The sequence below is a fragment of the Dromaius novaehollandiae genome, chromosome 11 (genome assembly GCF_036370855.1).
Source record: "Dromaius novaehollandiae isolate bDroNov1 chromosome 11, bDroNov1.hap1, whole genome shotgun sequence".
Lineage (NCBI taxonomy): Eukaryota > Metazoa > Chordata > Aves > Casuariiformes > Dromaiidae > Dromaius > Dromaius novaehollandiae.
The window spans coordinates 27,496,447-27,512,054 of record NC_088108.1 but is presented as its reverse complement, the minus strand read 5'-3'; the positions used below and the strand labels follow the sequence as shown (position 1 = coordinate 27,512,054).

Sequence of the window (15,608 nt, the reverse complement as noted above, 5' to 3'; positions counted from 1 at the left end):
ATGAAAATACCAACTCCTATAAGCATGATATGATTAAGTGCTTTTTGTGTACTAAGCTTTGTTCTCAAGAGAAAGAATTTATAAACACTAGATTTAACTTTTTCCATATCTCAATAGTTAAGAAATAGAAATGGATGGTGGATATGTCAGAGGGACTGTTTAGCACTAAATCAAGACTTTCGATCACGCAGGCTTCAAAACACTTTCATGAACATCACCCTTTGTTAATTTGAATGTGATTTTAAAGAACAAACTTTTAGATCTAGTTACATCTTTTAGATCTAGTTACACTCTTTAGAGTTTTGCAGTTGAGCAATACAGCCCTCTATGAAAAGAGCTGGCACCCATAGTCATTATTTCAGTAAAGAAAAGTGACCCCCACAACTCCCTCCCCCAGTGTTATGAATAGCTAGCACTTATGTTTGCTGTATATACATAAGTTATCAGGTAACTCTTATTAAATATTTACCTCTCTGGCTAATTGTCTCAGAGGAATGCTGACCATTTTCTGTTTCCTTTCTGTGATCAAGTTGACAAATCTGCATGTGGGTGACAGAAGAGATAAATAACTATCAACAGCTGCAGAGAAACTCAGAACCCCAGAGGCAAATTTCCCACACGCTGTACAAGAGCACTGAGATCACAGAGACACAAAGCGAAACTAGACAGCTAAATAATGCTATTCTGTCCATATGTCTTTCTTTCTCCCCACACAACACAGGCCTTCAGCACGCTACCTTACAAGAGCCAGCCCATATGAGAGGATGAGCTCGTGTGACCTCAATTTGCCAGATGAATCCAGGACCTTGCAACGAATCAGTTCAGCAGTGCAATCTACTGCGAGAGGCATTTTGGGGCCATACCTAAAGATAAAGGAAAAAGATGTGAGCAGTCTTGCAAAGATATACTCTCTCTAAAAAAAAAGGGGTACCTTTCAGGCTGCTTTTTGTTCTTTGTGGTACAGTGCAGCCTGAGAAAAGAAATGCAGAAAGAGATCATAAAGGTTCACTCCTGAAGGTTTCATTTGGAACAGACCAACTATATAGCGATTCCTCTGTGTACGTTAAACGAGCACATACCGACATGTCAAGCAAACACACAACAGGAGGTGCCACGCGCGGACTGGACTTGTGTTCACGTGCAGTAGGGGCAACGAAGACAGAATAAGGCCGCTCAGGGGCCTTGGATACACTGACAGCAGCACGCTGCCTCGAGGAGAATCAGCCCGTGAAACCGGGAGCACGCAGGGCTCCTGCCCCCAGGGTGCCACGGGACCACCTTACTCCCGGACCACGGAGAGCCGGCGCCGCCAGGGCCACGCGCCCGAAGGCGGAACCGCCGGGCCGGCGGCCACCGCGATTTGCACGCCCCATCACAGCCGCAGAGCAGCACCGGGGAGCTGCGGCCGCGCCCCGGGGCGCCCGGGGCGCCGGCACACAACGCCGGGGGCGGCGCGGGGCGGAGAGAAGCCCGCCCCCGGGATGCTGCGCCGGCCCCGCGGGGCTGTGCGCGCCTCCCCCCCGGGCCGCCGGGCCGCCCGTACCGGCTCTTCCAGGCCGAGACCCGATCCAGCGCCTCCTGCTGCAGCCGGCTGTCCCCGCAGTACAGCCCCACCATCACCTGGTCCCACTCGGCCCTGCCCCTCCACGCCACCACGGTCCGCAGCGGCTTGAGCCGCCGACGGGCCACATCCGGCGGCGGCCGCCGCCACGCGAGCTCGCCGCGGCCCGACATGCCGGCCCGCCTCCTGCCCCCGCCCGCCCCCGCCAATCAGCGCCGCGGCCCGCCCCCCGCCAATCAGCGCCGCGGCTGAGCGGGGCCGCCGCCCGTCTCCCGCCAATCAGCGCCGCGGCTGAGCGGGGCTTCCGCTCCTCCGCCCTCGGGCGGGGCGCGGGAAACATCCGGGGCTTTTGAGGGGGGCGTGTCGCTGGCGGGCCGTGGCCTGCGTCGCTGCGGTGGGGCGCGTTGGCGCCCTGCGGCCGTGCCGGAGTGCGGGTGGGGCTGCGTGAGGGCGCGGGGCCTCATGTCCGGGCGCGGGGCCTGCTCCAGGGATGTGCTGTGGTCTGTAGCTGGAAGGGGCTTGAGTGTTTTGAGGCAGGTGCAGGGCAGGTGTGCTGCTGGGGGTGATGAGATGTGGCTGGGGCTAAAGAGAAGGGAGTGGGCTGAGGAGGGGTAGCTGGGGGATTTCAGGGCAGGATGGTGGAGTCGGAGGGAATGCACGACATGGAGTCCTTGGCAGATGTTTGCCAAAGAGTGATGTGGGGCTTTGTGTTGTATCTACTGGACCGCACTGAGCTCAGCAGTGTTGGGAAGGTGGAGCCCACCTTGGCCCTAAAGGGAGAGGGAGAAGGCAGCTGTTATGGCTAGAGCAGAGTGCATCACACAGATGCCTTATGTATTTCTGACCTCCTACTTATGCCTGTTCTTGCAGCAGACATAACTGTCCTTCTCTTCAGTTTATTGCAAAATGTTCCACTTCTGCATTATTTTGCAATAAACTGCATCAATAATCCAGGTTATAAATCATTTTTTTTTAGGAGGGTTTTTGTTCAGCTCCCTTTTTCGCTGATCTATTTGCATGATCCCCGGAACATGTCTGTGTTATAGATAAGAGGGAATGTAGAACTGCAGCACCGGATTAGAAATAAGCACTGGGGCTGGATGCCTGCAGAAGTTGTTTACACTGGCTTTGCCAGTAGAAAAGTTACGCCTGCAGGTTCTGGTACTATCACTGGCACTGAAGGAGGTTGTCTGGGGGAGAAGGGACTGGACTGCAGCCTTGGGTCAAATTCCCAAGGCTCTGCTTAATGCTATTTTTTCAAAGTTGCTTTAAAGCAGGACTGGAATTAAAATGCTGCCCCCCTCTTCCTTTTCTAGATTTGTTCGAACCTTTAATTTGGGTCAGTTCCCTGATGTAGTTCACTATGGGACATGCAAGTGCTTATACCAGCACAAAAGAGGGTGGAGGAAGAGAAGGCTCACAGGGATGGGAATGAGCAAGTGCAACAGGTGGGACTGCCTGGTTCAACTGCAGTGCTGGATTAAGCTATCATGAATCTGTTCTAAATTACACTTCAGTTGCTTGACTGCCTTTTTACTGCATACTGAGTCAAGTAATGAGGGCTGTTGTGGGACTACTCAAATGCAAAACTGATTTTTGTGACTCTAAACAAAAGAAATAAGAAACTTTAATGGAAAGTGGTTTTGTCCAGCTTCCCGTGGCATAGAAATCCTAAATACTTTGAAATTCTGAACTCTAGGCAGCTAGTCTCACTGGCTGTGTTTGTATTGATATATTCACGTGCATGTGAGTAAATTTCTTATATGTTATGTGCCATGAGGTTGTGTAGTGTGCCATTAATATTGCTGTGACTTGACCAGCAGTCTTCCAGTTTGGTTGGCAATTTGATAGGTTGGTTATTCTTCTGTAACAAGAAGATGGGTTTCTTGGAAAAGTCAGTAGAGCGGAAAGCTAATTCTAAAAACATTGAGCTAGCTCTGTCCAGTGCACTGAGCGCTTTAGTATGAGTAAGAAAGGCAAAGAGAAACAAGGGTATGTGTGAATCCTTTTCTTTAAGGCTTTTTCCCTGAGCTTCAAAGACTTCTGCAGGGAGCCTGAGAGGTAAGGCTTCTACGCAGGCTAGGAGCTGTTTAGGCAGAACCCATGCCAAGAGAACCAAATGGTAGATAGGAATGGTGGTGAGAGAGAACAAAGCATGTACGCAACTCATGTTGTTTGGCATGAAAGATGCTGCTCACTCCATAATCCTTCATCTGTTTGATTCCCATACTAAGCCATTTATGTGGCGGTCACCATACACTATGGTTCTGTAGAGTCCCCCATTTTGACTCTTTACAGTTGAAACTCTTTTTAGCATTACTCAAGGATGTAACTTCTTTCTGCCATCTTGTGTGAGAATGTCAAGCCCAAAACTTCCCTGAAATTATCTGAGGAAGTGCCCAAAAGAGATGGTGGAAGTGGGAGCAAATTCTTAATTCTCATTGGTACTGAACATGATTGGGTTATGTTTATAACCCACGTATTTGTAGTTCTTTGACTGTCTCTATGGCTTTCTCAAGCCTAATCTGCAAGCAAATGGCTGATTTACTGTCTCTGTTCATTAGGGCTGTTGTTCCTGTGTGGCCCCATGTGTCATCTCCATGGAAAGACAAAGCCTGCTCATACGCTATTTCTTATATCAGAAATCTAATGCGTGGGGTGAAAGATCTACAGAAGGTTGTAGACAAAGACACTGCACAGATGCAGCCATCAACAGCCTGCCCTCACTACCACTTCGTCTAGGAGAGAAGTATGATGATGTGTTTCAGGTAAGTGGTTATTTCTGTAAGACCTCTATGGGATTCATTTCAGCCAAGGGCCTTTTGACATACAGCAGATGGAAGTTTGGAAGGAAGGCTCTCTGCTAGGAAGGAGGCCTGTTTCTTTCTTTCTGAGAAAATCGGCTGCTCCCATGTGTTCCTTTTGGATTCAAACCCTTCATCTTTCTGATTGGAACAGTGTTTTTTGGGTATGACTAGGTCACTTGTGTTGTATGTGACATCTGAGGACAATTGTGACTGTTTTTACCCTGTCCAGCTGATTAGTCTGCCAGTTCTGTTGGCAGCTGTTGAAGGACAAGGATGTTGCTCAGTACCCAAGGGTGAAATTACAAAAATGACATACATGAGAGATTACAACCAATTTTAAAGTGAGTTTTCAGAGAAGGTAATTTATTTACTCCTTTTCTTCTCAAACTGGATTGTCCATAATGTGTTGCTGATCCATTTTGCTGTGCATGCAGAGAGTACAATGTGGCCAGTCATAGGAGGTAGCAGAATGTCAGCGGAGCACCGAATTCATCCAGAATCTTACAAAGAAATTTGAAGAAACTGAAATCTCATAGTGTGATTTGCCTGTCTGCGTTCTGATTGGTTTTCATGACTAGCATATTGCATTGTTGATGTAGGGTTTACTGGCAACTTTCCCCTAAATTTCTACTGCTAAACTGTCTTTCCTTTTGTTCAGCTCTTTTCTATCCTTTCATGCTATGATCAGAAAGGATTATCCTTAAGCTTCACATGGTGTACTGTTGTATCCAACTCTGTATCAGAGAAGGTGAGGGTGGAGAATTGACATGCTTTTATGAGAAACCTAAGTTAATAACTTGAGAAAGTAGTAACCTTGCTGTTTCCATTTCTGCTCATTATGAGAGAAGAGTTAGGACGAAAGTTTCCAGTATTTCTGTTAACTGCATTTCTGGGATTTGCTCTGCTCTCGTTGGCCTTCTGTGATACCCTGCAATGCTGAGATGCAGTTATGATTTGTAGTGTTGTGTTACTGACTTGTGTTATGCCCTCTGTGGCAGTGGAGATATGGCTCTTCAGGGACAGGACACAGCCCTCTCGTGGTGCGTCCAAGTGTTTTGATTGATGAATGCGAATAGATTAACCTAAGCACTACCCAATGCCTGTGCACCTTTCTGTAACCTCCATTATCTGTCAAATCTGTATACGCTTCTCTCTTACGTAAGTATGGAATTGAAAATGCTTGTTAAATGAATTCACTGATTTCTTTTGCCCAGTTTTCCTGAATCTAAATGTTTTAAGTCCTTATCTCCTCAGTATCCTACATCTGTAACCTGGTATTCCTTTTCCCTACCTCAGACTTTCTCTGGTGAAATCCAGAGCAGTGTACAGTTCCTTAATCCAAGATGAGATGGCTATGCCTGAGGCATTTCCCTGTTTGCCTGTACCTATTGGCTCCAGTGCATATGATTTTGTGTTGATAACTTCATCTTCTCTTCTCAAAGACTTCTCTTTACCAATATTTTGGAGCCATCCTGTGTACCTCTGATAATTGCAACCTCATTTCAGAAAACCTCTGTTTTCTTCTGGAGGTTTCTTAACACAAATCAGGTGACAGCAAGGTGAGGGAAAGCTACTACTATGTTTTATGCTGAGCTACTGCAGTGTACTAGAAGTCTTCAAAGTCTTTTCAGAGATGTGTATTTGAAGTCAACAGTGGCAGGCTGATCCTGAGGTGACAAAAGGCATTTGTGGAGTGAAGTAGGTGGTGAGACTGAATGGAGAGGTGAATGGAAAGGGACCAGTGAGGATTGTGTTTTGGTGAAGTGACTTATTTGAGAGATTGAGATAACAAAAGAGAAAATCTTTCAAATGAAACAGTGAAAGGATGGGGAATATAAAACTAGGGCTTTCTGCCCATCTGTGTTGCAGCCTTCCTTCTCACACATGCATTCATTAAATATATTGGAGAATGACATGGTTTAATAAAGCCACAGTTATTTCCAGGTTACTGCTTTTGTAGTAGGCCTTGTAGCCTCTTCGGCATCTGGAGATACCTGCAGGGTGCTGGAGAACTTTGAAACACACTAACTGCCCAGGAGAAGTCTTGCGCAGAACTTCGTCAGGTAGAATAGTCATGTTACATTCTGGATACAGAAAGGGTGCCCTCTGTCATGGGCAAGGCTGCCATTTCTGTTAAGTAAAGTATGGCAGTATGAAGAATTGGTCAAACTAGGTTGGCTGTTGAATGTCTTTCATTTGCATTGGGATCTCGCAGTGTGTATTGGGAAAAAGGGTAAACTTCAGTGTTACTGGCAGTATCCAGTGACATTTGATTAAGACATCTTTATGTAAATGAGGAACATCTGTAACAAGGCTCAGAAGTGCAGGTTTAAAAAATAAAACTAGTTAGTCAAGAGATGTGAAGGTATTTCGAGATCCCTTTGCGTTGTCATTCACCTGAAAAAGTTCTTACACAAAGGTAGTTTTACGAATGCACTTATCAAAAGAGGAAGCACCAGTGATACACTAACACAGTTCTGTATGTAGAAGACTGTTTCTTATTTTTTCTTGTTGTAGATAAAAATGCTTATAACTTTCTCAGTTCATTTCTTTATCTCGAGTTCAGCTTCCATCAGTATTTTTAACACGTATTAAGTGCAATGTTAGACTGCGACTCAGCTAGAGTGATGAGTATTTTTCCTTCTAAAATCCCTCTGTTAAATTATGATACTGCCTCATATCCAGCTGGGTTATTAGTGAGGTAGTATCTGTTTTCTCCCAGAGGGACTGCATGAAGAAGTCTCAGTTCACAAAGTTGTAGCATTAAATGGAGCTAGACATCTTTGTGCTACCTCAAAAAATGTCATTGGCAAAATATGTCCCAAGGTTAGGATGCTGTTACCTGGCAACTGATGACTGTCTGAATGCCTGTGCTAGTCCAGTTGCTGTAGTACTGTGATTTTTGCCTGAATTATCAGCCAGTGTCTTGTGTAGAAAATGAAGGTTATAGTGTGTATTCTGTTTTTTCTTTCAGCACTCTATTGAATTTAAAATTGCGTTAGGTGAACTGAACGCTCCACCAGTGTTACAGCCACGTGTCCTTTTCTGCAGCAGGCAAGATCACTGCCAGCATGACTGGCTGTTTCCACTGGAGCCCTCTGGTATGGTATACTGTTAGGTCTTTATATCTAGATAAGTAGTTGAATCAGCAGGCAGCAAGCAATTACCAATGAGTTCTGACAGGAAGGTAATTTTCAGTGGCACTTGGTTTTATTTGATTCACATTCTAAGGAGGGATTTGATTTAATTTGTTATGTCTGATATTCCCTGAAAGGAGAAGTGCTTTATAATTACATTTTACATATTATAATACACAAAATTGCAAACTTTGTTAGTATAAATGCCTGTGTGTGGATTTTATCTTTGGGGTATCTCACAAAGTTGTGGATTGTCTTTCTGTTGTTTTTCTCCTTTTAGAGAGAGATCTGCTAGCACTTGTTAGCAAGGATTGCTTTCTGAGTTGGCAGTAGATGTTATAGACCCAGAATGGTTTTGGCAGGATATATACTCCAGCTTTTAAGATTCTGAATGCTTCTTGGGCTGCAGATAACTCTAAGGAATTGTCTGCAATATCACTTCATTCAGACATTGTTGAAAAAGAAATGATATGCCTGACGTTTGCCAAGTTACTTGAATTTGCTTTAAATGCTAGGCAAACTTAAAATGAAAATATCAGACTTTATTCTTGCAAAATGGTGGGTTAACATTATAATTACAAAACTGGAAACACAGTTAAAAGCTTAAAATAATAAAATACAAACTTGGATTATGGATGACAGTACAGTTTCTGCTTGTTTTTTTCAGTGTCTCTGTTAGCCTGGTTGGGAGACTTAGGATGAATGTTATCTTGGGAAAGCAGCTTCAAAGAACAGTCTTAAAAATCATTTAAATCTCTAGATATGCTAGTTTATGTATTCACTAACAGACCCTGTATTAAACTGAGATTTCTTTGTTCTGTTGATTAAAAAATTGCTTACTTTGCATTGATTTCTTCCTATTTTCAGGCCTTATAATGCTGTCTGTCTTGAATCTGACTAGAAGGTATCACAATGTGAAGTCTTGACTTCAGAAAGTATCTTACCAGATAACAATATCAATACAACTTCATTAGTCTGAAAATAATCCAGTTGTAGCACATCATAAAGTTAGCTAGCTTTTGCCCTAGTTAAAAAAAAAAGATGTTTTCTATGTCTGAGATTAAATTATTCACATACAGTTCTATCCAAATTAAGCAAAGAAGTCTAATTCGCTTCTAATGATTTTAATAAAATTCCTAAAACCTAAATACATTGGCAGTGTAACTGAACTTTCTATTTAGTTGGGAGTCCCTTCTGCATTAAAGTTTGACCTTAAATTCCTGTTCTTGAGGAGGGTTTAGAATACACCATTAAAGCAAGGTTTGCTGAAGTCTTTTGAGCTGCTCCTGAAGGCTGTCACCAAGAGATACAATCCAAAGGAGTTTGTGCTGCAGCAGAGGCAGGAATTGGTGGTAGGCCTGAAAGCAAGTAATGCTACTCACCAGTGTTAGAGATGCCTCTGAGGAAGAAGCAGGAGCAGTCAGAACTTGACTCCCCATGAGCTGGGGAGGATGAGGATTGCAGTGAGTGCTGATAGCTTATGTGGGTCTCCTTTACTATTTATAGGAGATCATCTCCCAGGAGCTGTGGGGTTCACTATCCACAACAGCATGGCAGGAAGTGATGCTGTAAATCAGAGCCCTGAGGTATGACATCTCTCACAGACCTCTCATTTGTCCCCTCTCCTTCTGGTGTTTAACCCTGTGTCCTCCAGGTACCTTTCACAGAAGCGTACCTCTTTTACTTGGTTTGACAAACTGAGTAAACTAACTTACTTGTCTGGCAAATTTAGCTTCACCTCAGCTCTGCAAAACGAAACGTACTTCTCTCTTTTTTCAGTCAGTTAAAGCTACTCACCATAAAAGACAAATCAGAGCTTCTCCAGTGCTACTTCCAGGAATGTATTCTGTCTGACCTCACTAGCTGCCTTACAAGAACAAGCTTGGGGTACCCTTGTTGCCACGGTAATGCTGGGAATACTCTGGAGGTACCCTGATAGAGATGTAAAGCACTGAAACATTCACTTCTCCATTCTAGAAGTCTTTGGCCCCATGGGGAAGAGAGAGTCTTCTTCCTGACTGCAGCCACCAGGGGTCAGAAGCTCAAAAGACTTCAGCACTAAAAGAAGTGCTGCTTTCTAGACATTGAGCAGCGATGATGCTCTCCTGTGTTCTTCGTCAAAACTGCTGATGGTTGCATGGGGAATGTGAACATTTATTGTAGATATGTAGAACCTGACCTCTTTGGAGAATCTGGGCCCAAAATGCTGATCTGTTGCGTCTGGAAGGAGACTGCAGGAGTCGATTATTGTCTCACTGGAGGCTAGTTTTTCAGACATAGTGAGTCCTTTCCTCTCCTCTTGGGTATGACTCAGCAACAATCTCAGGAGCACTGATACTCTTCAGCTATTACTCAGGCTTTCTGATGAGATTTTATAATGGCCAAAGGAGCAGCCAGCTAGCAGTTCACCTGGATTGGTAGGGAAAGGGATCATCTGAACCAGAGAGTTTCATGTCAGATTTGGACAGTGTCCTTGCCTGCTTCGCAGCTAATCATCTGTTTGATTAGGTAGCAGCTAGGTTTGGACTATGGGATTCTTCCTCTGATTTTTTCCTGTAATTCAGAATGAATACCTTCAGACTTTGAAGGTACTCAGTGAGATGCTACAAGGTTTTCTGTTCAAAAGCCCAAGTTATAAGGAGCTTCAAAACACTCTGAAGGTATGCAGGGTGGCATAGAGGAGAATGGATGGGGAAATCATGCACAGAGGTGGAGCTAAGGGCTGCACCGTATTCTCTCAGACAAGCTGGCGTGTACAGTCAGAAGTATACATGAGATTTAAATCTATAGCAGCACAGCCTGAATACAGTCAATGTAGTTTGCATTGAGGTGAGGATAGTGTAATTCATATTGTTTTAGTCATCACTCCTCAGTGTGTTACTGTCTTACTGAGAGTTCTTCTGTTATCCATACAGTTTGTGGAGCTGTGGCTACTCTTAAAAGCAGACCATGATTGTGAGAGGGCAGGGAGCACAACTGCACATCAACTGAAATTTGTGTCGGAGCAGCTTTGTTTTGATGTGAGCAATCTGAAGCCTGGCAGAATGGTTTTTTTGTGCATACCCTTCTACATGTTGGAGTTCATTAGATGGAGTTAGCTCTGCAGAAGACAAGTAAAGCTAGGTTGAATGCTAGCACCTAAGTATCTAGCTGATGGACATACTTTCCTTTCTACACTGCAGTGCTCTGTGAGAGCAGTTAAGGTTGGACAATGAAGGTCTGTTGGACTGAAGAGGAGAGAATGTCCTCTTCTACAAGATGGTATTATAGCAGTATCATGAATCATCTGCTGAATCTCTCATGATCATTGCATTTGCCTGGGAGGTGGCTGTACTGAGGCCAGAACAGGGTCTATCATTCAAAAAGGACAGGAGAGCAAAAAAAAAAGCAAGTGCCAAAAAATGATGGTGCAGCGCCAGGCTGTACAGACATCTTGTCTCAGAGAGATTTGCTGTGAACTTGAGCTGATAATTCTTTCCCTCATTTCTCTTATTTTTCATTAGCTCTTGGAGGAGTTTAGTCCCCTAGGGCATGTAGTAGTAGAACTAATTATGTTCTGCAGTATTTGGCACCATACTGTGGAAATGATGTTTCTACATTGCGGTGGAGCAGGAGTGTACGTAAAGACACAGAAAGCTCTCTCCATTTACAAGTGGAAAATATCTCCATTTCCTTTGAGCTTATGTGCTCATCCCTGTGTAAGAGGCTTTTCTCATGGAGGCTACTCTGATTTCTGCAAATTATAATGAATGCAGAATGGCTGGACTTCATGACCAATGAATTTTCCTGATGAAGCTGGGTTTGTTTCTTTGACAAAAACCCTCAGAGCTCTCAGCATGTTGTAACTGTGCAGGAGTGGAGTTGTTGCATCTTGTGCATCTAAAGCAGTGTCCTCCTTTGCCTAAAGGAAGAAATGCAAGCTGTGGGCAACAGCTGAAAACCCCCCAGCAATACATGGTCTCATTACTTAGGAGAGGCCCAGTGGAAAATGTAGAGCATTAAGAGTGAGATTAAATTTCTCTTCTCAGCCCTACAAGCAGCTTGGTGTGTTATCTGAGTCAAATCATACTAGGTGTCACTTAAATTTAATCATTTCTAAAGGAATGAGAATGATAACAAAAGAAAACAGGAAAAAACTTGTTTGAATTTCTGTTACAGAGGATAAGTGAGAACTTACGAAAAAGAAGGGGATAAATAAGAATTGAGCCATAGCAGAACATCAGCTGAAATCCAGTCCTTCTATTTGCATGTAGTTCCCATATTACTATGGTAAATATGTTTTACAGGTGAGATCATGGAAGGGATATTTCTGTTTGTTAATATTTTCTTTCAGATGGTACCTTCCTGAAAGCACTGTCTTGCCTTCTCCAGACTTGCGTAACGTATAAAAGTAGGCACTTATGAAAATGACTTTAAATGCTTGCCATCCAAATAGGCAGATAGGGAACTCTTTAGATATTTTTTTCTTAGACACAGTGGCTTGTGCTAGACAGTAAAATTCTAATTGCAGTACAGCTGCTTTCTGCTTCGGTCTGCAGTGAATTGTATAGTTTGTGTTATGAGTACACGGTCTTTTTAAAGAAACAGATGTCATCCTCATGAATGAAAATGATCAACAGATGAGAATTATTGCAGATATCTTTTTTGTTGAGGTGAGAATAACTTGTTAAAAGGCGCTTGTGGACATTAGGCACGTCCCTCAGTGTAGGCTGGGGAGGGATGGGAACCATCATGTCCATTTCAGCAGATTTATTGCCAGTTAGTGGCAGCGTTTGCTATAGAGAATGAAAAAAAGTGTAAGTGCAGAGCTCAGTGACTTGTTCTTCTGGGCTCACTGGGAATTGGGAGAGGTGGTGGTTTGCCACGAGAGCTTGGTATTCTCAACTCCTCTTCTCTGAGGTTTGACTCTTCTTTTTCCTGAAAAGTGCTCCATAAACAGGTCCCACTTCAATTTACTCAACATCAGCTGTGCATAGGCAGGACATTGGTCCCATCTCAGTTGACATCCTTGTCAACGTTCACCCGTTCTTTGGTGATGTAGGACTTAGAATCCTGAGCAAATACTTGTACCTTCTTTGCTTTCTGTGTCTCCTATGCAATTCTCTCGTTTGGGCTGCCTCTTTGCTTATACTGCCACACATCTTCCAGGAAATACTTGCAATAGGATGGCTTATCCACTCTGTCCCCTCTCTGCTGCTGCTTTCAACTGCATCTATTTTTGCTGCCATTTAATCTGGGGAGAGATTCCCCAGAACAAGAATCCTTGCTTCTTGTGTTGAGTGGGTGGCCTGTGGAAGTTCCTGAGCTCTGATCAGCTGTGGTAAAATTGTGTCAGCAAATAAATGGTGGACTTACTCTGCAGATTTGTTCTGTCCTGTGATCTGATATGGCATTCAACAGGTTTTGGTCTTCCCTATGTATCATTCCCAGGAGAGGAGAATATTCAAACAGTTGTTATTTCTCTTTTTGGATAGCTGATGTGTAGGATAAAGAATACAGAAAAAAAGACTATGCAGACAGAAGTCATCAACAGCGTTGTCCCTCTGCTCTTCTGTCTTGTGGATGATTATGATTCTGTGCTAATGGTAGATGCTGAAGTTGCTTTATTTGTGTTCTCTGACTCCTTGTGGGACGCTGTGTGAATCACCTCCTTTGTACTTCTCTGTGGTGTAGCCCTTTGCCACAGACACCAGGGGATAATGTGGAAGGAAAGGGCTCTGCTTTGAAGGAGGCTTGGTTGCCTGTTTTCAAAGAGCTGGTTACTTCAGCAGGTGCACAGTCAATTCAGTCCAAATATTTGGAGTGCACGCCAACAACAGTGTCCTTGTGTATGCCCGTAATTGCCCATACAGTAAGTGTAAGCTGACATTAGCTTCTGCTCACTTTGGCCTTTTCCATGTTGGCCACTGTAAATAACCTATTCTGTCTCACTTGAGTTCCTAAAAGTCTTTGTCGAGTTCCTGCCCAGGTTATGTTTCTTATTTGGAAAAAAGGAGGATCACAGGAAAACTCTGAGAAATCAAAGAAAGAGATTACCTAATTTATTCATCACACTTTGTTTCTGCAGAAATGCAAGGTAACTCTCTTCCATTGTGCGCTGTTCACAAAGTGATATAACATAAAACAGTGATCCACAAGCTGGTATGGAACATCATGGAAGCCATACCATTTGTCTTAGAAAGCACAGTAGGGTAACTCTGTAGTTTGCTTCTATGATATAATAATAAAAGAGCTGGCAGCATGAGGGTAATTGCAATTCCTTCCTCTTTGTAGACTTTGAGAATTTAGACCCTTCATTTTTATATAGAAATTAAATCCTGCGGAATGAGAAGGTAAGTTCTGACGGAGGCTAATGTGGCATCTTCCATGCATTTCCTGATCTTAACCATACCATTTCAATTTCCTATGCTCTCAGACATGCAGTGATCATGCCATTCACATTGCATGTTTCATCTTTATTTTCTTTTTCTAGCTGCAAAATAACTATAATCATACCTCCCAGTTCCTGTCACAGGCCCTGGACTGTCTTCAAGGTCCAGACATAGAGATGAGAGATGCTGCAGCAATGTTTATTGGTAAGTATTTTAAGTCCTTTCTGAGGTTTCTCTTTTAATCTATCACTTTTTCTTAAGTTTCATCTCATTGTCCAGCCCAGAGGTCAAAATCACCATTGCGCAGATGGGCTACAAATGCACAGATTTTTCCGAATAAGGGGAGAACCGTAATTCTTTCAACCCTGTTCTTTAACCAAAGCTCGGATTTTTTAGCTGCACCAGTATGAAACTCTGCAGCGTACCATTTTATTTGGAACACTGTTATTCAGTAATTCTTGATTATTTGCTGCTTTATTTCTGCTCTCTGAATGTATTTGACAGATTAGACCAGAAAATAGCTGCATCTGTAGTTTTTACCTATAAAGAAACTGAAAAATAGTAAGAAAATAATAGCTTTATTGTATATTTAGGTTACATTATCCACAAACACAAAACCATGTTGTGCAGAAAATTAAAAGAAGAAGAGAGATCATCTGCCTCTGTAGAGATTTAAAAAAAAACCCCAAACTCTGATCCTGTATTTGTGTGTGTGAAGTGTGAGAATACAGCCTTCTGTCTGAATGCAACTTCATTTATCTTTTCCTAGTTGATGGAAAGGCGGATATTGATTTTGTTGCTGAATGAAACAGTAGGCGTCTGGCTTTATGACCTGGAGCAAATTAATTTTACAGTCAGTGCCTCAGCTTCTTACATGTACTCCGTTTGAGGAAGAACAGCCAGGAATGCATGACTCTCTTGCGTAATTGTCTGACATTCAGAAAAGGAAGACACAAAAGAAATGCAAGGTGTTATTGTGGTTTTAGCTTATTCATATCCTCCTTCTGTCCTCCACTGGAGTGGTTTCAGCCCAGGCAGTTTGTCTAGAAAATGAGTATCAGTTTAGATAAACTCCAGTGAGCTTGAAGAATACATGTTGCTGGGATCTTGATAATAGCTATACCTATGACTTTTTATCAAAATAAATACTTCATGGTTTGACCCCTTTTCACATGATGTCTTCCTATTACCTCCAAAAGTTGATAGCCTCAGGTGGTTATGTTTTGATTTGTGGATGGGAATTACGTTTGATTCTGTTCTGTTTTCTTCAAGGCCTGTTTTGAGAATATCATGGTAGCTGTGTGCTTAGAAGTGGTCATGTTGGCCTTCCTGCATTTGATCTGTTCTGGGCAACATCGATATCAATAGCAGAGGAATTTTTAATCTCTGTTTGACCCCCTCCTCCCTCCCCCCAGCTTTTGCAGAAGGGCACTCTAACTTTGATAGTTCCATGAGGTACATCATGAAGTGCTAATGTGAGTGGCTGCATGAACTTGCAAACCTCATTTTGTTCTCCTTGGGAAGTAACTTTTAATTGCTTGAGTTGTGTTAAACAACTGGAGAGTATGTGACACATCTCAGAAACAGTCTGTGTGAATGAAATAATCTTTCCTGCAACCTATTACTTGAAGTTCTTTATTTCCAGCTTCGTGGCGAAGGTTTGGGATGGATTGACAAGGGTGAGAACCTAAGACCATTTTAGGCAGAGCATGAAGGAGGTAACATGTCAGGT

General features: G+C 43.2%; 2 protein-coding genes across 14 annotated transcripts in view; one reads left to right on the top strand and one right to left on the bottom strand.

The window, feature by feature from the left end:
• LAS1L (LAS1 like ribosome biogenesis factor) overlaps positions 1-1,769 on the bottom strand; it is a 39,718-nt gene extending 37,949 nt beyond the window's left edge. Inside the window, exons 1-3 of one of the 2 annotated variants that reach the window (XM_026095975.2) lie at positions 1,544-1,769; positions 738-863; positions 470-539 (exon numbers count right to left, since the gene is read on the bottom strand). In XM_026095975.2, the coding sequence (XP_025951760.2) occupies positions 470-539; positions 738-863; positions 1,544-1,734 (387 nt within the window). In that variant the 5' untranslated portion in view covers positions 1,735-1,769. Of the gene's footprint in view, positions 1-469; positions 540-737; positions 864-1,079; positions 1,194-1,543 lie in introns of those variants that run through there. The other variant, XM_026095976.2, reaches the window with a different exon arrangement.
• A 124-nt stretch (positions 1,770-1,893) lies between these two features.
• LOC112980822 (potassium voltage-gated channel subfamily C member 1-like) overlaps positions 1,894-15,608 on the top strand; it is a 22,798-nt gene continuing 9,083 nt past the window's right edge. For 4 of the 12 annotated variants that reach the window (XM_026096005.2, XM_064518509.1, XM_026096002.2 and 1 more), the window contains exons 1-5: positions 1,894-1,995; positions 3,579-3,622; positions 4,126-4,329; positions 13,978-14,080; positions 15,522-15,606. The gene's annotated coding sequence lies outside the window, so the exon portion shown is untranslated. Of the gene's footprint in view, positions 1,996-2,877; positions 3,010-3,578; positions 3,623-4,125; positions 4,330-7,342; positions 9,092-13,977; positions 14,081-15,521; positions 15,607-15,608 lie in introns of all 12 variants that reach the window. The other 8 variants (XR_010391134.1, XM_064518510.1, XM_064518506.1 and 5 more) reach the window with 8 other exon arrangements.